This window comes from Panthera tigris, chromosome A3 (genome assembly GCF_018350195.1).
Source record: "Panthera tigris isolate Pti1 chromosome A3, P.tigris_Pti1_mat1.1, whole genome shotgun sequence".
NCBI lineage: Eukaryota > Metazoa > Chordata > Mammalia > Carnivora > Felidae > Panthera > Panthera tigris.
The window spans coordinates 88,461,996-88,485,094 of NC_056662.1; the positions used below are offsets into that span (position 1 = coordinate 88,461,996).

Genomic DNA, 23,099 nt, shown 5'->3' on the forward strand with positions numbered 1-23,099 from the left:
TAGTATTACTTTTGTGATTTTCCTGTCAAAAATGATTAATCTGAACTTAATCATGAGGATTATCAGATATACCTAAACAGAGAGATATTAAAAGAGAATAAAGAGACACAAAAATTAAATGCGACGTGTGATACTTGACTAGATGTGGCTGCAGGAAAAATGATAAAAGAATTTGCTATAAAGGACATTATTAAGACACCTGGGGAAATTCACACATTGGTTGTATGTTAAGTGGCAGTGTTGTATCAGTGTTAAAATTCCTGAGTGTGATCATTGCATTGTAGTTATGTAGAAGAATGTCATTCCTGGGAAACCACAGATTGTGGTATTGGGATTTCAAATACAATGCATGAAATAATTGAAATAAATGAAAAAGCATTAAATGGCTCAGCTTTGGCAGGGGAAGGGGAGGATTGATGAAACAGATTCTTTCAAAGTCAAATTTTTAAGAAAGAAAGTGCCAAATTTTAACAAGCAGAGTACTTAAGTGAAGGTACATGGATGTTCATTTTACTACTCTTGTAACTTTTCTGAAGATTTAAAATTCTTCAAAAAACTAATAAATTTTTATAAAGAAGGTGCTACTCCAAAGGTGGAGTTTTAGGGGTTGGTGAGATAGGTGAAAGGGGTTAAAAGGTACAAATCTCCAGTAATAAAATAAATAAGTCATGGAGATGTAATGTACAGCATGGTAACTACAGTTAGTAATACTGCATTGTATATTTGGAAGTTTCTAAGAGATCTAAAAGTTCTCATCACAAGAAAACAAAATCCTGTAACTATGTTTTCTGATGGATGTTAACTAGACTATTGTGGTGACCATTTTGCAATACAAATATTGAATCATTATGCTGTACTCCTGAAATTAATATAATGTTATATATCAATTATACCTCAATTTAAAATAAAGAATGATGGGACACCTGGGTGGCTCAGTCGGTTAAGCATTGACTTCGGCTCAGGTCATGATCTCTCAGCTCATCAGTTCAAGCCCCACATTGGGGCTCTCCACTCTCAGGGCAGAGTCTGTTTCAGATCCTCTGTCTCCCTCTCTGTCTGCCCCTCCTCACTTGCGTGCACAGGCTCTTGCTCACTCTTTCTCTCTCTCTCTCAAAAATAAATAAACATTTTAAAAATTAGAAATAAAAAATAAATGAAATAAAGAATAGATGTATGAATAGATAGGTAAATAGAAAGATGATAGATAGATAGATAGATAGATAAATAGATAGACAGATGGACAGATGGATGATGGGTGTTCAGAAGAGGTCACATTGAGCCAGTCCTCAGGGAAAAGTAGAAGTTAGTATTTTAGACAAGGATGAGGGGAAAAGGAGTATATTCCCTAATTAGAGTTATGAGCAATTTAGTACAGAGTGAAGGGAGTGACTGAATAAGCAATGAGCATATAAAGGAAAAATTCTAAAATCCCTGAAAAGGCAGGTAGATGTTTATAATTGAGGTAAATAATTCCCAAATGACAAGACCTTTATACTATCAGTACAATGAAAAGATTTTAAAGATCTTAAATCAACGTGAACCATAATATATCTTTATGAACAGACAGACCTAAAAGACAAACGAATAAGAAAACCAAAACAGAATATTTGATGCATGTTTAGTTTTCATTCAACTTTCTAAATTGCTTTTATTGCTATTTGATTTTAAGTATGGGTATTCATTCTTCATCTGACTGCTTATATTCTTAATAGACCAGTTGTCATTAAGAACAGAAGTGAAAAACAAAGTCTACAGTGGTGGGTAGCTACTGGGAATAAGTGAATCAGGCCAGCTTTTCATATTGTATCCTTTTAACAGGCATACTTTGTATGTGAAATATCTAAAACTATCACTCATTTTTACAAAGAACTCTGTTCTCATCATTTTTTTCCCCAAACATGTGGCCCCGTCAGTGTACCTTCCAGTTTGCCATTTGTAAATACAGACATGGTATAAGTAATAATGTATTTCCCTTGATAACAGCACAAATGTGATAATAAATGGCAATATCCAATGTGCAGACACAACAGGGATTGTAGATTAGTGAAAATAATATATCCCTGGTGACAATCTTGCTGCTCACGGTGATTCTACTACTACTATACTTGGAAAGAGCCTACTACATGAATTCGCTACTTAAAAGTTGGCAAATAACTTAAAAACCTTTAAGTGCCGTGCAAGCCAATAGCCATTTTGCAATCTATTTCTGGCCCATGGACTGCCAATATGCGACCTCTGATTTTAACTCCAAAGTTCTAATGGCATCCTTTATTTAACTTACTGAGAAATAAGTAAGTAACAACTCATTTTGTTACCTTCCTATCAATAGAAAGTATTGCAATAAGCACTTTGAAATTTGGGAAAATATCATAATAACCACCCTTTTTCACAAGCAATTCAGCATTAAGTAATCACTGTCACTATTTTATAGGTGACAAAGAGATGCTCGAGAAATTACATGATTTGCTCCAGTAACACAAGGCTGACAAAACTTGTATTTTTTAAATACAAATCTTGCATTCTTTCCAATCCCTCTGTGAATTGTGTCTACCCCAAAGTTCATATGTTGAACCCCTGAACCCCAATGTGACTGTATTTGGAAATAGGGCCCTTAAGGAGGTAATTAAGGTAAAGTAAAGTCATAAAGTAGGGACTCTAACAGGACTGATGTCCTTATAAGAAGAGGAAGACACATCAGGGGCATACAATCACAGAGAAAAAGCCATGTAAAGACACAGCAAGAAGGTAATTGTCTGCAAGTAAAGGAAAGAATCCTAAGGAGAAATCAACCCTGATGGTACCTTGACCTGAGGACTTCCAGCCTCCAGAACTGTGAGAAAATAAATCTCTGTTGTTTAAGCCAGGCAATCTACAGTATTTTGTTATGGCATCCCTAGCAAACAAATAATCTTGTTACCTCAAAATTAGTACAGTACCACAATCATAAAGACATCTCAGCAGACATTATTTATATTTTACATGATACTTGTATTTAAATTAGCAATCCCATTCTGTTAACTTCACATTTCAAAACAGACACCAAAATCTTGAGAGAGAAAACCTGACATGGATTTGGTCAACAAACATTTATCTGACCCATACTCTATGAACAGTTGTATGGATAAAGTAATGACTACTGTTCTTTAACAACAAAAATAACTAAGAGAGATACAAACTAGAATATGAGATGTGCCAGAAGTATGGTACCAGGGAATGCTTTAAGAATGCAGAAGCTCTGGGGTGCCTGGGTGGCTCAGTCGGTTAAGCGTCTGACTTCAGGTCATGATGTCGCAGTTCATGGGTTTGAGCCCCACATCAGGCTCTTTGCTGACAGCTCAGGGCGCACTGGTGGCTCAGTCAGTTAAGCATCCAACTGGATTTCAGCTCACGTCATGATCTCACGCTTCGTGGGTTTGAGCCCCACATCAGGCTCTGTGCTGACAGCATGGAGCCTGATTCTCTGTCTCCCTCTCTCTCTGCCCCTCCCAGCTCAAGCTCTATCAAAAATAAATAAAATAAATGTTTAAAACAATTGATTAAAAAAAAAGAGAGAGAGACTGACTCTGTCAGTTGGTTCTCCATGTGAGCTGGTCTTTCATCCAATATGACAATTTACTGCTGTGACTTCATCTTCATTTCCCAGGCTATTCAGTTTTTCTACCTCTGGCACAAACTTTACTTCAGTTCAACAATAAATTAAATATCTGTTTCCTAAGTTCAAAGCACTTTCTAGGTGTTCGGGTTTTTCTACCCATCTCATTCTGTGGTCTCCCATTAAGTATCATCACACTAAAGACATAGTTAATAGCCTACAAATGTCACTTGACTCAAAGAATACTAAAAGTGCACTAAGGGGCGCCTGGGTGGCGCAGTCGGTTAAGCGTCCGACTTCAGCCAGGTCACGATCTCGCGGTCCGTGAGTTCGAGCCCCGCGTCAGGCTCTGGGCTGATGGCTCGGAGCCTGGAGCCTGTTTCCGATTCTGTGTCTCCCTCTCTCTCTGCCCCTCTTCCGTTCATGCTCTGTCTCTCTCTGTCCCAAAAATAAATAAAAAACGTTGAAAAAAAAAAAGTGCACTAAATACACTTTTGTTCAAAGCACAAGAAGGAGAAAAATACCTAGACTTTCAGAGAATAATACCTAGACTTAAATACATTAAATCAGAATCATAAAATTTCACGAAAAATAATGCTGGTAATCTGTAAGCAACAGATTTTAGAAAGCAAAATATAACTTTCTCTTAAGTACTGCATTCATTGTTAGAAAAAATTTAAGACATTTTAACGAAAACTCAGTAAGACATCTAAACATTCAAGGGTTGTGTTTTCTTTAGGCACTAAAAATGCTTCCTCAGTGTCCTCTATAGCTTTGCAACTCAAAATGTGCTCTGCAGAGAGAAGCATCATCCTTACCTGGGAGCTTGTGAAAAATGCAGATTCTCAGATTTCACCCCCAACCTGCAGAATCTAAATCTGCATTTTAATATGACTCCAAAGTGATTCCTACGCACATTAAAATTTAAGAAGCACTCAACCTATAACACGGATTCTAACAGGGGTCCTGAAGAGCGACATGAGTTTCACGAATCCCCTGAAATTTCATGCAGAACCTTTCATGAGTGAATATATGCATATTTCACTGGGAAAATACTCCATATACTTTTTTATCAATCTCTCAAAGGAATATATCACCCCAAATAGATTAAGAATCACTGCCCTACAGGATTGTATGCCACAGTTTAGAAGTCAAAATATTTCAAAAACTATTTACGCTGCTCTCAATGAGGTCTGTTGAAGAATGACAAGAATGAAGGTCAGAACGTCACAGTGGGTCACGAAAGACCTTATCTGAAGAATTTATTCACACCATGCAAGAACTATGCCAAGAAACCAGTTTGGAGACATCTAAATAAATAATTCTCTACATGAGGTTTGAGATTAAGAATGTGCACTTGAAGAAGATTCAAACTGAGAAGTAAATAAATAGAAGGTAGGATTTTTTTTAAGATAGGATGCCATTAGACGACAGCGAAGTGCTGAATTCTTGTTGTAAGAGCTCAATCAGCAAGTCTAACAGGATTCTGTTTGATTTGGGATACATGACCATTTTAAAATGTTAACTTCCAAGTACATTCTTATAATATTTCATTTATGAGGAACCCTCAACACATTTCACTAGTCCCACTTTCTTTATCTTCTCTGGACCTCAGAAGACAAAACAAAGAAATAGAGCACAAAAATTAAAAAGGATTTGCCCAGGATCTTCAGTGAGTTTATAATAAAGAATGGCTTACATCCATAAGGTTCTCACTATATGTCAGCACTATGCATATATTTTATTCTTTCATATTATCATCTAGTCATCTCTTTGAGGCGTGTATTATGCAGAGGCACAGACTATGTCTAACTTCTATTTCCTTAGGTCATAGTGCCTGATAGAATATAATTTCCTTAACAGGCACCCAAAATGTAAATAAGAGGTATTAGCTGGTCTTTCTTGCTTCTGATGCTTGATTGTAGTACTACTATAACTTGTCATCAGTGATGGGCCTAATACCTGACAATCTGCTCTCCAGGATGGACCCATATCCTACCCTATCAGTCATTCCAGGCAAGAAGAGACAATGCCCACCACTCAGGGGATCAAGTTTCTCTGCCCCATTTTATTTCTACAGGTATAGGCAAACGCCTGATTCTTTTCTTCGCTCTGTTTCTTATCCACGTACAATAGGGATTTTGATGGAACTTTCACGCATTATTACCTACTAATGTCCCTCATTTACATAATAAACATATCCCGATGAAGAATATGGAGGTAGTGAAACATAACAGAAGTCGGCAAAGAAGAGTAACAACAGGACAGGAACTAACATTTGCTGACTACCTTTTATGGAGCAGACACTTGTGCAATTCTATGGGGCAGAGACTACTGTCTTTACTTGATAGATGAAGACTAAAGTTCCAACAGGTTAAACAATTATCTAAGATTACAAAATTAGACAGTGACAAGTTTGGGGGTATAGTTTTGGGGAGGAGAGGAAAATAAAGAATAAGAAGGGCAGGAGGACAGAACAAAGAACATGGGCGGGGAAGACAGTGAACACAATTTCATCAGGAGACATGAAACAATGAAAAGCAGACAAGCACTTGAAGGCAAACAGGTTACAGAGTGCAGGCATAAATGGTCCTCACACATGTCAGTGGACATTTAAAAAGTAAATGATATGAGTTTTAATGAGAATTTTAAAAAATAAAATTGAATTAAAAGGCAAAGCCAGAATCTGAATAAAATCTGTATGACTCCAAAGTTCATGCTCCTAACCACTACATTCACAAAGAAACTGATCCAGTTTCTGTCCCAAAAATAAATTTAAAAAAAAACGTTGAAAAAAAATGTTAAAAAGGGGCGCCTGGGTGGCGCAGTCGGTTAAGCGTCCGACTTCAGCCAGGTCACGATCTCGCGGTCCGTGAGTTCGAGCCCCGCGTTGGGCTCTGGGCTGATGGCTCGGAGCCTGGAGCCTGCTTCCAATTCTGTGTCTCCCTCTCTCTCTGCCCCTCCCCCGTTCATGCTCTGTCTCTCTCTGTCCCAAAAATAAATTAAAAAAAAAACGTTGGAAAAGAAACTGATCCAGTTTATGCAAATGGTATCTAGAAAAACAGGTTAACAAGATTTCTCAAGCGTCACAGTAGTTTTATTTTTAAAAACCCACTGAATGTACTTCTAACAACAAATCAGGACATAAATATATGTACTACTGAAGCCACTCAATCTTATTCTTTACCTGAAAGTGACACACAACTAATTTAAGAGGTTACAGATAAGTCACAAAATTCCCAAATTCTCTATAAGCACTCCTATTTATTTCCTCCAGAAATGTATTGTCAACTTTCTCAAGCCTCTTTATATTTTCAGTCTAAGATCCCTTTATTTGCACACACTGTTTAAAATACTATCTTTTGGGGCACTGGGTGACTCAGTTGAGCATCCGACTTTGGCTCAGGTCATGATCTCATGGTTTGTGGGTTCAAGCTTCCACATCAGGCTCTCTGCTGTCAGTCTGCTTTGGATCATCTGTCCCCCTCTCTCCCTTCCCCTCCCGTGCTTATGCTTTCTCTCTCAAAATTAAATAAACTATTAAAAAAATAAATAAATAAAATAATATCTTTTATCTCAAGTAGCTATGTTCCAGTTTCAGTGGAGGTCATCTAGATCTTTCTCTACGTCAGATAAACTCTACTCTTTCCTTAATGTAGTGCCCAGTCAGTATACAATCAAAAACCTTGAAACTTAAAAAAAAAAAAAAAAAAAGTGGATGACTGTATTCAAAATCTAAAAAATTAGATTCTAAGATATCATGGTGCATCTTCAGTTTCCTTAAGTTGAGGCTCATCTGGATTTAAAATGATAATTTGATTGTGGGTTAAATTTAATTGTGGATAATTGTGATGCAGAAGATCACACAAGCTATATTACATAGATAAATTCTTCATCACATCTCAAATATACTACATTTAAACCTAGTAATTAGTCCCCTTTCCCCAGTTCAAATGTTGGTTACCTCTTCATCATCTTCCTCATCTTCAACATCCAGAATTCCTGAGTCCTGTTCAGACTTGGGGCTAGTGCTTTCTATCTCTGTATCAAAAATTGTGTATGCATCTTTCTTAGATTTTCTCTTGCTACCTATTCTGGGTTGTTGCAAGACGATGTTATCCAGGTTTCTCTGTTGCTGAGCCTAGGATAGAAACACATATGCACACATTACAAAAAGAAAGAAAGAGAGAAAAGAAACAAAATTTGATTAAGCATTCAAAGAAATTCTAATATTGAACAAACTGGTATCTTAAAGAAAAATACAACAAAATGTCTTAATTCATAGTTTTAGTCCCAGAAATAAAATCAAACATATTAACATATATTTTTAAAAATGTTTTTTAAGAAGTTTATTTATTGGGGCACCTGGGTGGCTCAGTCGGTTGGGCATCCGACTTCAGCTCGGGTCACAATCTCACAGCTCGTGAGTTCAAGCCCCGCGTCGGGCTCTGTGCCAACAATTCAGAGCCTGGAGCCTGCTTCAGATTCTCTGTTTCCCTCTCTCTCTGCCCCTCCCCTGCTCATGCTCTGTCTCTCTGTGTCTCAAAAATAAATAAAAACATCAAAAAAAAATTTTTTTTAAGTTTATTTTGAGAGAGAAAGAGAGGGAGTGCAAATGGGGTAGGGACAGAGAGAGACAAAGAGAGAGAATCCCAAGCAGACCCCATGCTGGCAGTGCAAAGCCCAATGAAGGGTTTGAACTGATGAACCGTGAGATCATGACCTGAGTCGAAACAAAGAGACACTTAACCAACTGAGCCACTCAGGTGTCCCTCAATGTATACATTTTTAACCCTGATGTTACCCATCTTGATTCATTTTCCCCAGAAAGAAAAAAGATAATCAATATTATCATTAGACTTTCCAAATATACCCAGTAAATAATCACAAAAATACAATCTACCCTTTTTCACCTAAGTAGCCAAGAGATTAGTGCAAATGACTAAATATGTATCTCTTATGAGATAAATGCCATACTGGAATCATTGTGGTTGAGGGAAGAAAGACAAGAACTTTTTAGCTTAGCAGACTCTTTAAGAACAGTGGTTATAATCTCTGTGGTATTAAGAGACCAATAGAATGTAATCAGGGGAATGAAACATCTTAATAATTTGAACTAACTAATCCTTCAGGATTGCATGGCCTTTATCTGTGGAAAACAAAGTTTTAAAGGGTTTCTTCTTCTGAACTTTTATAAAAAGGAAACGTAATCCACTCAACTTTACAAAATAGATTCAGATGGTGTGGTTTTAATACATACAAAGAGGTGGAAAGTGTCACGATACAGTCAACAACATAAGTAGTAATCCACACAGTATTAGAGCTGTATGACCTTAGTCACTACTTAGGAAACTGAGTCTAGAAGGCAAAGGATCCGTTTGAGGTCACAAGGCTAGTTGGTGGTAAATCAGAAGTTCAACGTGTGATTTCCCAAATTCCGGGTCAGAGATCTTCCTACTCTACCCACAGTCCCTCAAAGCATGACAAAATATTTCCCCCACAAAAGGTTCTGTTGTCAAATAAATGGGAAACACTGCTGTCTTGGAGCCTTCTTGGAGCCACAATGCACATTAACAGAATAAAAAGTAAGAGAAATCCTTTTTAAGGAAACTTCTTTAATTTGGTTTAACTGAGCATGTTCCAAAAGTTAATAATGGAACTTCCAGTTTTTTTTCATAATAATTGGTATCATCCCAAGATACAAAGCTTAAGAACTTATAGGTCACTTATACCTCAATAAAACTGGAAAAAAATAAATAAATAAATAAACATTTAAAAATTTTTTTAAAATAAAGAAATTTCACATTCCAATGCCAAAAAGAAGAAGAAGAAGAAGAAGAAGAAGAAGAAGAAGAAGAAGAAGAAGAAGAAGAAGAAGAAGGGCCTCTCAAAATATACATTTCTGAATCAATATATGACATTTTTCCACAGTGACAGGCAGAAATTAGTTCTGGAGAAAATAAAAGTCTCCAAATATTCCGAATGACATTAAGAAATTCAAGATAAGGGGCATTGGGGTGTCTCAGTCAGTTAAGTGCCCGACTTCAGCTCAGGTCATGAACTCATATTTCATGGGTTCAAGCCCCACATCGGGCTCTCTGCTATCAGTGCGGAGCCCACTTCAGATCCTCTGTCCTCCTCTCTCTCTCTCTCTCTCTCTCTCTCTGCCTCTCCCCCTGCTTGTTTTCTCTCTAAATAAATAAATACTTTTTAAAAATTCAAGATAAATATTAAGTATAAGATGTTAGTCCAGGCACTGGTTAAATGAGGCAATTATAATAGGACAGAGAAAAACTTGAACTATGTGAGCTAGTTTCTGCCAAGAAAATGAAAAGAATCTACATTCCAGAGATTTGAATCAATGGACAAGCTTGTTTCTATGCATAATACTCACTGATATTTTTATTTGACTTACATAAAATATATATGGCTTCAGTAACAAACTGAGATAGAGAGGGTATCCAAAAACATTTAATTTACATATGTACATAAAACATACCTGTTGTCCAAGCATTTGACCCCTAAATTAGATAGCATAGTCTTTCTATCTCTCTCAAAAGTAATAAATTCTTTTCTACTTTCAAGCAAACCACACAAAAAGGGATCCAGGTCTCTGGGAAGGCACAAAGGAAGGAAGAACTTCCTAGAGTTTTCATATTTAAAAAAGCAAGCCCTGGACTACAGTGATCACTTGTCCTTTAAGCCTATCTTTTTCAGTATAACAAAACCAAAAGCTTTCATAAAGTGGTCTTATTCCATTCAATCCCAAGTCATTTATTTTTCTTCATAATCAATAAAATACTATCAGCATATCAAAAGCAATCAAGAGAAGCCACACTTCAGTACTGTCATGAAATGAAATGAAACTTGAAATGATACAAATCTGAAAGTATCCTATCGAAGTAATTTTAGGTCTTCTATGATTTGTTCTTTTCAGGTGGTGTCTGGTGTTCCCATCAATTTGAAGGAATGCAGTTTCGGCCAAATAGGCAAATTAAGACAGCAAACCCTCTGCTAGAAATCAAAGCACTGCAAGTTGTATTCTAAGGCTTTAACAGAACTTGGGGTCCTGTCAAAATTATCAAGGCTTCAATCCATAAAAGAGCAGTCAGAGCAGATCTGCTAAGCAGAAGTGGCCAAGTCAGAAACAAAGAATCGCAGGTAGAACAATGAAATACTAAGATATTACTCATTATGAATGCAAATGAAAATTACCATCTATCCAAACCATACGTTACGGGATTGGAATGAAGTGGGAAAGAGTAAATAAAGATGTAAGTATATAAATACATGTAATATATGCTAAAATTAAAATGGGATCCTAAGTCCATGAAAAAACAACAACAAAAGCCCTTCAGAGCTCTTTTCTACCATGCTAAACTATCTCACCAGGACCATTTATTCTGTCCCTCCAAAGACAACCCTTATAACCATGAGCCAAAGAAGCAGCTGACCAATTTCTGCCTCCTATGTTAGAGTTGGGGGAGAAGGTGCCAAGCAGACAAGCAGACATTAGAAAGTATTGAGGTATTTTCTTTTTCTTAATTGTTCATTCTCTTCATGACCAATTTTTACACATTAATTACCTCTTCCTCAAGATTCCCTCATGTATATTCTTCTCTGATTTCCTAATATAGAGAAATTAAACAAGATTTCTCCCTCAAGCCCTCTTCTCTTACCAGTCTCCCATGACCCAGCAGCACATCTCCAGTAGCACATTGCCTATATTGCTTGTGAGTTTCTCCACCTCACTTCCAACATGCCTAAAATGGAACCCATCACCTTCTCATTAGAATTCCCCTGCATACTACAGCCAGGCTCTTCTTAAACCACATTATTCATCACACAAATTGAGTGTGAGGGGAAGTGGGAGGAAAAATTTCAAAAAGTACAAATCCCAATTCGATCCCAACTTCCCTTCAACTCCACCATAATGGAAGCTGAACCTAATTTTCCAATGTACTTACCCAGTACTCTCCAACATGAGTCTTGGATCCACTTGGATCAAACTCTACCACTTAATATACTATGAATATTATGCCATTTCTCTAGCGGATGACCTCTCCCCACCTGAATCCAACCTGTACTCTGAATCCCAACTAGAATTCTTCTTCCTTTAGGAAGCCTCCTCTCACTGTGCTAATTCCCAGAGCATCCTCTCCGCATCCCTACTTTCAGTCAAACAGGTCCTGAATATCTATTGGTACCAGGCATTGTGCTACATACTGGGTCTACAAAGAATAAGATGGAGTCCCTGACTCACAAACCCCATGTCATACTGTTACAGGAAGCATAGATAGGCAAATAAGTGACCGAAATTCAGTGTAATAAGCAGAAAAACAGATACACAGGTACAATAATTGGACATAGGAGAAAGTAGTCATATATGTGTGGAGGGGATTAAAAATGGACTCCACAGAGGAAGGGGTAGCAAACTGTGGTTTTAAAAGATAAATATGATTTTTACAAAGGGAGATAGGTAAAAAGGATAAGCATTCCAGAAGGAAGGAAACAGCATGAGAAAAGATCACCGCATGTGAAATAACATTATTCACCCAAGGAATAAGTAATTTTGTATAAAAGCGTAAGTGATAATGAACTACCAAGAGATAAAGAAACCATACAAAGCAGTTTCAAGGTTCACTAGTAGGTATGGAGAAACAATGAAAGAACATAAGCAGGGAAGAACAACATCAGCTTTCTAATTCAGGCAAATTCTCCAGGAGCAGAAGAGTGGTCAACTGGGAGAAGGTAAAGACTAGAAACAGAAAAACTAATATAGATCACTGTAACAGTCCAAACAACAATGATGAGGACTTGAATTAAAGGTAGGCAGCAGACAGATAACTAGTAGAAGGAACAGAACTTACTGATTTCCGTTGTACATGGAAGTACATGGAAGAGGTAAAGGAAATAAGAATAACTCCAGGATCCTGGTCTTGATGACTAGATGGTGGCAAATCATAAAAACCACGAAAATAATAAGTTGAAAGAAGACAGAGAAGATGAGCTTGGCAAACGTGCCAGGTAGACAGGTTAAAAAAAACAAACAAACAGGCCAGTACAGCCCTTGAGCATGTAACTCTTCTCTCTTTGAGGATAGGAAACACATCTTACCATTCTTAGAATCCTCCAAACCCAGACACAGTGATATATACGGAGTAAATTTATATAAATGTTTACTATATAAAGGTAATAGACAACAAAAGAAATATATGTAAGAATGAAATCTAGTTCAATAAAAGAGATGATTTGGATGTTTTCCTACCTATGAAAGAGGGAACAAAAAAGAGACAGAAGGGTGGAGGGAGGGAACACCTATACAAATTACTTAATCTGGACTATTAACCTAAAAATGTATCTTTTGACACTTTTAAAACTGTCAAAACGTGTCTGTGAGGTACCCCACCTATCATAAGAAGTTAAGTTTTATTGTGAAATACCACTTCCAATGGTACCTAGCAGTAAGACTCAGTTAAAATTCTGTGAATAAAGCAGTCTCCAGTCTTTATCAACCCAATACTGACCTCTAGTGGACTAAAGAAACACATACAAATGACCTTTAGAATCAGAAGAGAGGTCTAGGCTTACAGGCTTGGAGACCTGACATAATTATATAAACTTCAATTATAGGGTGGGTGTGTGTGTGTGTGTGTGTGTGTGTGTGTGTGTGTATGTATCTGTATATGTATAGGCTTCTTGGAGCAAGCCACATCTTTAAATCTAAGCTCTTAAACTCAGTAATTCTATAACTTTGAGTAAGTTCTTTCCTTCTCTGTGTAACATCCCTATCTACAAAGAACAAAAACAAAAACAAAAACAACACTGAGAATTTTAGGTTCCACCTGTCATCCTTCTGAAAATGAGATAGGAGCCTTGTTTTACCATCTGCTATGGAAGCACCTGAGCTAGCAATATTTAGATGCATTATCATTAATGGCATCTAATATTGCTACACACTGCCACTCAATTTTGCATCCGTACTACATTTTAAGGCCTAGATATCTGTACCAAACACCTCTTGTGCTCCACTTCAGATCCTCTCAGCCTCAGCTTATTCCAGGTAGAGCATCAGCAACCTGTTGTGGGCAGCCTTGGACAGTGTCTCACAGTGGAAACTGAAACCAGCTCTCACACTTATACCATACCTCTAGCTTCCTTCCTGCCCTGGGGCTTTGAGCACCATCAGAACTACTTAGCATCCGTGAGTCTTAACCCAGAAGGGAGACAGCCTTGACCAAAGAGCTGACAGATAAATGCTTCCCCATTCTGTCTCTCCCACTGCCATCAGTTCCATATGGCTTCTCAGAAGGCCCCATGGATTAAAGAACCAGACTGCCCTACAAATGTAACATTGTACGGACTCCACCAACTTCTCTTCTCACTCCTCCTGACCCCTACTCTAATAGATCATGTGCTTGAATAAACCACTCAAATACAACCTCCCAGCTTCCCTCAGAGAAACCAAAGCTAAAATAATATCCCATACGATAATAAAGTGAAGTAGGACTATGACCTCTGTTTTATGTCTGAGGCCCAAATAATAACCATGAAAATAACTGTCAAGATCAAGATATAAAATATCTAAAGTTGCCTCTTTGAATCTCACCAAACAAGAGAAGTACAAAAAAGCTGCAATATCAGAACAGAGTTTCTGCACATTTACCAGCACTAGCTCTGGCAACCAGCTCCAATATCCAATTCAAAGAAACAAACAGAAAACAAAACAAGATAGTGATTCAAAATTAAGGAAAAGCAACATATGAAAGATCATATTTAAAAAGTTATTGTTGCATATTAGTGTCCATAGGAGTGTATATATGTATACATGTATGTGTACTTTGTATAATACTTTTAACGAGGGATAAACCAGCACCTGGGTGCCTCAGTCTGTTAAGGGTCCGAGTTCGGCTCAGGTTGTGATCTGGCGGTTCGAGTCCCACATCCAGCTCTGTGCTGACAGCTCAGAGCCAGGAGCCTGCTTCAGATTCTGTGTCTCCTTTGCTGTCTGCCCCTCCCCTGCTCATGTTCTTTTTCTCTCTCTCTCTCTCAACAATAAATAAACATTAAAAAAAATTTTTTACTCTTTTTTTAAAAAAATTTTTTATTCTTTATTTATTGTTGAGAGAGAGACAGAGAGACAGAGAGGGAGTGGGGGAGGTACAGAGAGAGGGAGACACAGAATCCAAAGCGGGATCCATGCTCTGAACTGCCAGCACAGAGCCCCACGTGGGGCTCGAACCCACGTACCACAAGATCATGACCGCAGCAGAGGTCAGACGCTTAACCGACTGAGCCACCCAGGAGCCCTCCAAAAATTTTTATAAATAAATACATAAATAAATGAGGGATAAACAGTTTTGCATGTAACTTAATCAGATCCCCAAAAATTTCCATCAGTAAGATGAGAAATCTAGGATTATGATACCATTGGAACTTTTTGTTTTTTAATTGAGGAAGGTGTTCACTACATTCCCTTTGAAATTATAACCGGGATCCTGGGGTGCCTGGGTGGCTTAGTCGGTTAAGCACCCTACTCTTGATTTCAGTTTAGGTCATGATCTCACAGTTGTGAGATCAAGCCCTGCATCAAGCTCCATGCTGGGAATGGAGCTTGCTTAAGATTCTCTCTCTCTCTCTCTCTCTCTCTCTCTGTCTTGCTCCCGCTCTCTCTCTCTTCCCTTCCTCTGTCTCTTACTCTCTCTAATTAAATGATAACTGGGATCCTTAGCCCTTTGAAAGTCTCCAGTTCATATTTAAATCTATATTTTATATGGGGCGCCTGGGTGGCTCAGTCAGTTAAGCCTCCAACTTCAGCTCAGGTCATGATCTCACGGTTCATGAGTTCAAACCTTGCATTGGGCTCTACACTGACAGCTCAGAGCCTGGAACCTGCTTCAGATTCTGTGTCTCCCTCTCTCTCTGCTCCTCCCCTGCTCACTCTCTGTCTCTCTCTGACTCTCAATAATAAACATTAAAAAACAATTTTTAAACCTATATTTTATATTTCAATGGCAAGGGGGATGTTTTTGCATTAACAAAATTCACTGCAATAAGATGTACTACATGTAGGGTGTTACGTTTTGTATGACACAATAGTAAAATTACAGAATTCTCTTGTAAATTAGAATTCTCTGCTCTTTTTAAACACTATCATTTTCCTTTGTCAACACACAAACATATGTTAATTATAATTAATTATAAAATAAATTACAAAAAAGTAAAGGGAAAAAAAATCTATCAAAATCTCCACTCAGTAATATCAGTTATTTTGATGAATGACAACCCCACATATAAAGATTTCTGTGCATGTAAAAGACTGTTCTTCTTGCTTATCTGCATTTTCTATTTATGAGCAATTACCATGTATACTGGTAGGCCAAAAAAAGAACCATACTAAATAAAGTTCTTTTAAATTTCTTTTTGCTCAAAAATATATCACAAATCTACTTCTCTACAAATAAAACCATCTATTACAATATTTGCATTGTATTGCATTTAAAAGAACACATTTATTTAGGGGTGCCTGGGTGGCTCAGTTGGTTAAGCGTCCACTTTGATTTGGGCTCAGGTCACTATCTCACGGTTCATGAGTTCAAGCCCCATGTCGGGCTTTGCACTGACAGTGCAGAGCCTGCTTGGGATTCTCTCTCCTTGTCTCTCTCTGCTCCACCCTCGCTCTTCTGCTCTCTCTCTCTCTCAAAATAAATAAATTTTAATGAATGAATGAATGACTAAAAGAACACATTTATTTAAACATAACCTACTATAAGAGATTTATATTGCTTCCAATATTTTGCTGTTTAATAATGCTGCACAGACTATCTCCAGAGCTAAAAGTTTGTGTGTATAGTTAATTATTTTATTAGGGGAATTTCTAGAAGTAGAAAATCTAGATGAAAAGATAAATGTTGAAAATAAATAAATTAGATTTGGCTATGTAAAAAAATTTAATGTCCACTCTACAATTTTATCAGTATTTATTTTCCTCTAGTACTTTTATCATTTATTTTACATTAATATGCTTAATCCTCCTACAACTTACCTTGAATGTTACATAGAGACAGAAAACCACTCATTCAAATGGTTATTTTGCACCAACTCCATTTTTTAAAAAACTTCATCTTTTCCCAATTAATTTATTTCACTTTAAATGTCTGCCAAATGAATATAAGTTCATGTTTTTTTAAAAAATCCAATAATACTAATATTATTTTATGATAATAAGTAGAACCTCCTTATGCTTTTTCCTACACCCCAATTCTGTTCTGTAGAGTTAATATTTTATACCCACATTTCTAAATAATACCCTTATACTTTAGAGTAAAAACTTAGCTCACTTAGGGGTGCCTGGGTGACAGTTGGTTAAGCATCCAGCTCTTGGTTTCAGCTCAGGTTGTGATCTCACAGTTAGTGAGTTCATGCCCCACCTCGGGCTCTGGGCTGAGAGCCTGCTTGGAATTCTCTCCTCTCTCTCTCTCTCTCTCTCTCTCTCTCTCTCTCTCTCTCCCAATCTCTCTCTCTCTCTCTTTCCTCTCTCTCTCTCTCTCTCTCTCAATCTCTCTCTCTCTGCCCTTCCCCTGCTCGCAAGCTCGCTCTCTCTCACTCTCTCTCACTCTCTCTCTCTCAAAATGAATTAATTTTTAAAAAATCTAGATTTCTTACCTTTTTACCTTTCTGCTTCATCAATTATCTTCCCAGCATAGTATTTTAAGTTAAAGCAATAATCAGTGTTAATAATTATGTCACGTAAGCATCCTGTCTCACAGGATGTATCTATACGATAAGTATATATATTTGATTATACGTTTTTGTTTTGATTATAGCTTTTGTTGTTGAGTTTCAAATTCTCTATTTAAAATTCTCTAATATTCTAACTATAATAATCTTTATTCCTTCAAAAAGCTTATCATAATAGGCACCCTATCCAGACCCTATTTTTCCTACAGGTTTAAGTAACCTGAGCTGATTGTTCTATAGGCCCTGCTTCATAAATATCATTCTAGAGGGGACTTACTTTCACGTCTCACTGGGGTTAGAGACATAGTTTCATAAACTCTATATCTACCTTGCAATTAATTTAGTCCCACATTTTGTTGGAGCACACCTTCAAGTAATTCCTAAGAAATGAAATATGAGAGTTAAGTTTCCTGAGTCCTTGCAATCAAAAAATGACTCATCTTCACATAAACTGATAAAACATCTAACTGAGTATAGAATTCAAGGTTCCTCAGATTATTGAAAGCATTGTTTCATTGTCTTCTAGTACCCATTATTGCTAACCAGAAAGACAATGTCATTTTGATCTTCATTCTTTTGTATAAGACATTACATTTCTTCTCTAGAAGCTTTTCAAACCTCTTTACCCTATCTGTTGTAAATTTCACAATGGCATACCTTGGTGTTAGTCATTGTGTCATTTGTTCATTATGCTAGGTAAGTAATTTATCCATGAACCTGGATATTTGAGTCCCACAGAATAAAGGGGATTTTCTCATATTACTGCCCTGATCATTTTCTTCCTTTGCCTGGAATTCCTAATGGACAGTGAGTTCTCCTATAAAACCTCCTGATGATCTTTGTACCACTTTTATATTGAAAAAATTGTTTTAATTTTTGAGAATACAAATTAATTTTTTAACATATTACTCTGCTTCTGCATTATCCGCTCCCTCCTGATAATTTTTATTGTTATTACTTGTTTTCTCATATTGGTAAATTTGGGTCTCTCTCTTCCCAGTTGGATATTTTTTCCCTGAAATGTGTGTTAATCCTTGGGGGCCATTTATATTTAACAATAAGTCACTCAAGAGTTGACAGAAAGATCTGTAAGGATGAAAAGACTTGTCAACCAGCAGGCTTCACTTTAGGGAGTTCTAGGAGGGAGATAACCTCTTTACTGGTGAAATCCAAATGGCACTTCATGGCAGTCTTTTATGAATTTCTCTAGAAAAGAATCTTCTAGTCTTCCATCTAAGAATCTAAGTGCAAATATTCCATGCATGAGGCAGAAGAAAGAAAAGGAATTCACTGTTTTGCACACTAACGTTCAACAAATCACACTATTTTTAAGTCCCTCATCTTACCCCATCATCTATTATTAACTCATACCTCCAAAGTCTCAGCTTCACTGGAGGCACCAATATGTCCTGAACTGTCTTCTCCATTCCACGCGTACCTCTGTTTATACTTTCACTTGTGGATTCATACACCCTGCTATATTAGTTATCACTCTTCCTAGTGCTTTCTTTTTTTTCTTCCAGCTTTCCTGAGATATTATTGATATATAATTTACGTAAGTTCAAGGTGGAAAATGTGCTGTTTTGATACGCATATATATTGCAAAATGATTAAAACAGGTTACCTAACATCTCCATCCACTCACATAATTATCGTTTTTGTGCATGGCAATAACATATATGACCTGCTCTCCTAACAACTTTCAAGTATATAATATTGTTAATTATAGTGATCATGCTGTACATTAGATCCCCAGAACATACTCATCTTACAGGTGGAAATTTGTGCCCTTTGACCAATAGCTTCTTATTCCACTCACCTCCCGGGCCCTGAAAACCACCATTTTATCCTCTATTTTTATAAATTTGGCTTTTTACATTTCACATATAAGTGACACCATACAGTTCTGGTCTTTCCCTATCTGACTTCTAAATTAGAATAATGTCCTCAAAGTCATTCCATGTTGTCACAAGAGGCAGGATTTCCTTCTTTTTATGGCTGAACAATACTCTCTAGTATATATACACCACATTTTCTTTATCCGTTCATCCACTGATAGACACTTAGGTTGTTTCCATGTTTGGGCTATTATGAATAATGTCTCCAGCTTTGTTATTTCTCAGGATAGCTTTGGCTATTCAAGGTCTTTTGTAGTTCCATACAAATTTTAGGACTGTTTTTTTTATTTTTTTTAACTATTTCTTTGGAAAATGTCATTGGACTTTTGATAGGAACTGCACTGAATCTGTAGATCACTTTGGGTACTAAAGTCTTTTTAACAATATTAATTCCTCCAATCAGTAAACATGGGATGTGTCTTTATTTGTGTCTTCTTCAATTTCTTTCATCAATGTCTTGTAATTTCCAGTATAGGTATTTCACCTCTTTCATCTCCATGGTTACATTTATTCCTAAGTATTTTATGATGCTTGATGCTGCCATAAATAAAATTGCTTTATTTCTTTCAAAGATAGTTTATGGTTAGTGTACAGAAATGAAACTGATTTTGGAGTATTGATATTGTATCCTAAAACTGTACTGAATTTATTAGTTTTGACGGTTTTTTGGTGGAACATATAAAGATTTTCTACATATAAGATCATATCACCTGTAAACAGAGACAATTTTACTGCTTTTTAATTTGGACAACTGTTATTTATTTTTCTTGACTAACTTCTCTGGCTAGGATTTCCAGTACTATATTGAACAGAAGTATTGAGAGTGAGCACCCTTGTCTTCTTCTTGATCTTAGCAAGAAAGTTTTCAACCTTCACTGTTGAGTATGCTGTTAGCTATGGGTTTGTCATATGTGGCCTTTATTATACTGAGGTACATTTCTTCTATATCCGATTTGTGGAGAGTTTTATGATGAAATGATGTTTCATTTTGTCAAGTGCTTTTTTTCTGCATCTATTTAGATGATCATATGATTTTTACCTTTCATTCTATTAATGTGATGTATCGCCCTTATTGATTTGAATATGTTGAACCATCCATGCATCCTAGGGACAAATCATACTTGATCATGGTATGATCCCTTTAATGTGCTGATGAATTTGTTTGCTAGTATTTTCTTGACAGTTTTTGCATCTATATGTATATTCATCTGTAGTTCCCTTTTCTTCTAGTGCCCTTACCTGGGTAATGCTGGCCCCATAAAATGAGTTTGGGAGTGTTCCCTCCTCTTCAAATTTTTGGAAGACTTTAAGAAGGATTAGCATTAATTCTTCTTTAGATGTTTGGTGGAATTCACCAGTGAAACCATCTGGTCTTAGACTTTTCTTTGTTGGGAGGTTTTTGATTACTACTTCAATCTCATTTATTACTATTCAAATTTTTTATTTCTTCCCGATTCAGCCATGGTAAGTTGTATGTTCCTATAAATTTATCTGTTTCTTCTAGGTTATCCAATTGTTTGCAATTACTGATTTCTTATGATCCTTGGTATTTCTGTGGTGTCAGTTGTAATGTCCCCTCCTTCATTTCTGATGTTGACTCCTGTATTGTTTTCTTAGAGTCTAGCTTAAGGTGTATCAATTTTGTTCATCTTAAAAAAAAAAAAAAAAAAAAAGCTGTCTTAGTTTCATTGATATTTTATATTGATTTTCTGGTCTTTCATTTATTTCTGCTTTGATATTTGTTATTTCTTTCCTTCTCTTAACTTTAGGTTTAGTTTGGCCTTTTTTCCCCCTAGTTCTTTAAGGTGTAAAGTCAGGCTGTTTGTCATCTTTATATTAACTGCCATAAACTTACCTCAAAGAACTGCTTTTGGTACATCCCACGAGTTTTGGTATGTTGTATTCCCATTTTTGTTTCTTTAAAGATATTTTTTGATTTCCCTTTTGATTTCTTCTTTGACCCACTGGTTGTTCAGGAGTCTGTTTGTTAATTTCCACACATTTATTAATATTCTAGTTTTCATCCTATTATTGACTTCTAGTTTTTTACCTTTGTGGTTGGAAAACATACTTGGTATGACTTCGATCTTCTTACATTTGCTAAGGCTTGTTTTGTGACCTAATATATAATCTATCCTGGAGAATGTTCCATGTATGCTTGAGAAGAATGTGTATTCTGCTGCTGTTGGTTGGAATAATTTGTATATGTTTGTTAAATTTATTTGGTCTAAGATACAGTGTAAGTGCAATGCTTCCTTATTGATTTTCTGTCCCACTGCCCTATCTGTTGTTGAAAATGAGTTACCCCTCTATTGTTGAAAATAGTCCCCCTACTATTATTGTACTGTTGTCTATTTCTCCCTTCAGATCTGTTAGTATTTGCTTAATATATTTAGGTACTCCAATGTTGGGTATACCTCCTTACTTTCATTCTTCCAAAGATGTATTATACCCTTTTAATCATTTTCATTCAATTCATTCACTGGATGAATTTTTAAACAGTTATTACAACTACACTTAAGGAGATAAAGAAAAATATGCTCACAATGAATAAAATACAGTGAATCTTGGGGCACCTGGGTGGCTCAGTTGGTTAAGCCACCAACTCTTGATTTTGGGTCAGGTCATGATCTCACAGTTGGTGGGATCGAGCCCCCTGTCAGACTCTGTGCTGACAGCACTGAGCCTGCTTGGGATTCTCTCTCTTTCTCTCTGTCTTTCCCTCCCCCACTTGCTCACACATGCACACTCACACTCTCTCTATATATATCAAAACAAATATTTAAAAAAAAAAAAAGAAAATATAGTAAATCTCAGCCAAGAAATAGAAACTATGTAAAAGAGCCAAAGGGAAATTCTAGAACTAAAAAATACAATGTCTGAAATAATTTATCATTTAATGGGCTTATAAACCAAATAGAGATAACAAAAGAAAAAGTCAGTGAACTTGAAGACAGATCAAAAAAAATTATCCAAGCAGAAAATAAAGGAAAGAAATGAAAAATTAAACAAACACCAAACCAGAGCCAGAGGAACATGGGGAATAATACTGCAAAAGGTCTAATGTAAGTAGAACTAGAGTTCTGAAAAAGAGGAGAAATAAAATATTTTGTAAAAAATATTGGAAAAAATAATAGATGAAAATGTCCTACATTTGATAAACATAAAGTAACAGAGTTAAGAAATTCAGTGAATCCTAACATAGATAAATGCAAAGAAATCATGCCTATGCACATCAGAGTCAAAACACTGAAAATCAGAGATCAAGAGAAAAATCTGAAAGCCTTAAGCAAAAACTCTACATTATATATGGTAGAGAAACAATACATGATAAATGACTATTATCTCTCATGAGAACTACAGAGGCCAGCAAGTCAAAGAAAAGAAAATGAAATGAAAAAATGTAATCAACCCAAATTCTACATGTAACAAATATCCTTCAGGAATTACGTGATGAATTGCACCTTCTAGACAGATATATTGAAGTCCGAAACCCTGGCATCTCATAATGTGACCTTATTTGAAATAGGGTCAATGCAGATGTATTGAAGATGAAGTCATACTGCATCAAGGTGGGCCTTTAAGGCAATATGACTAGTGTCCTCCTAAGAAGAGGACAAGACAGAGACAGAAGACATAGAAAACAATATCAGGTGATGAGGAAGCCAGAGATTGAAGTGCTACAACTGCAAGTGTTAAGGAAAGCCAAGAGTGCTGGCAAATCAGCAGGAAAAGGCAAAGGAGGATTCTCCCCTAGTGGTATCAGAGGAAGCATGGCCTAGATGACACTTGGATTTTGAACTTCTAGCCTCCAGGACTGTGACATGGTAAATTTATTTTAAGCCACTCAATTTGTGGTACTTTGTTAT

The 23,099-nt window shown here is 36.5% G+C and overlaps 1 protein-coding gene across 15 annotated transcripts in view; it reads right to left on the reverse strand.

The window, feature by feature from the left end:
* Positions 1-23,099, reverse strand: part of EXOC6B (exocyst complex component 6B) — a 605,784-nt gene that overhangs the window by 346,745 nt on the left and 235,940 nt on the right. For all 15 annotated transcript variants that reach the window (XR_006215816.1, XR_006215815.1, XM_042981710.1 and 12 more), the window contains one exon: positions 7,557-7,733. Coding sequence is in view for 13 of the 15 variants with exons in the window: in XM_042981710.1 (XP_042837644.1) it covers positions 7,557-7,733 (177 nt within the window). In the remaining 2 variants the exon portion in view is untranslated. The remainder of the gene's footprint in view (positions 1-7,556; positions 7,734-23,099) is intronic.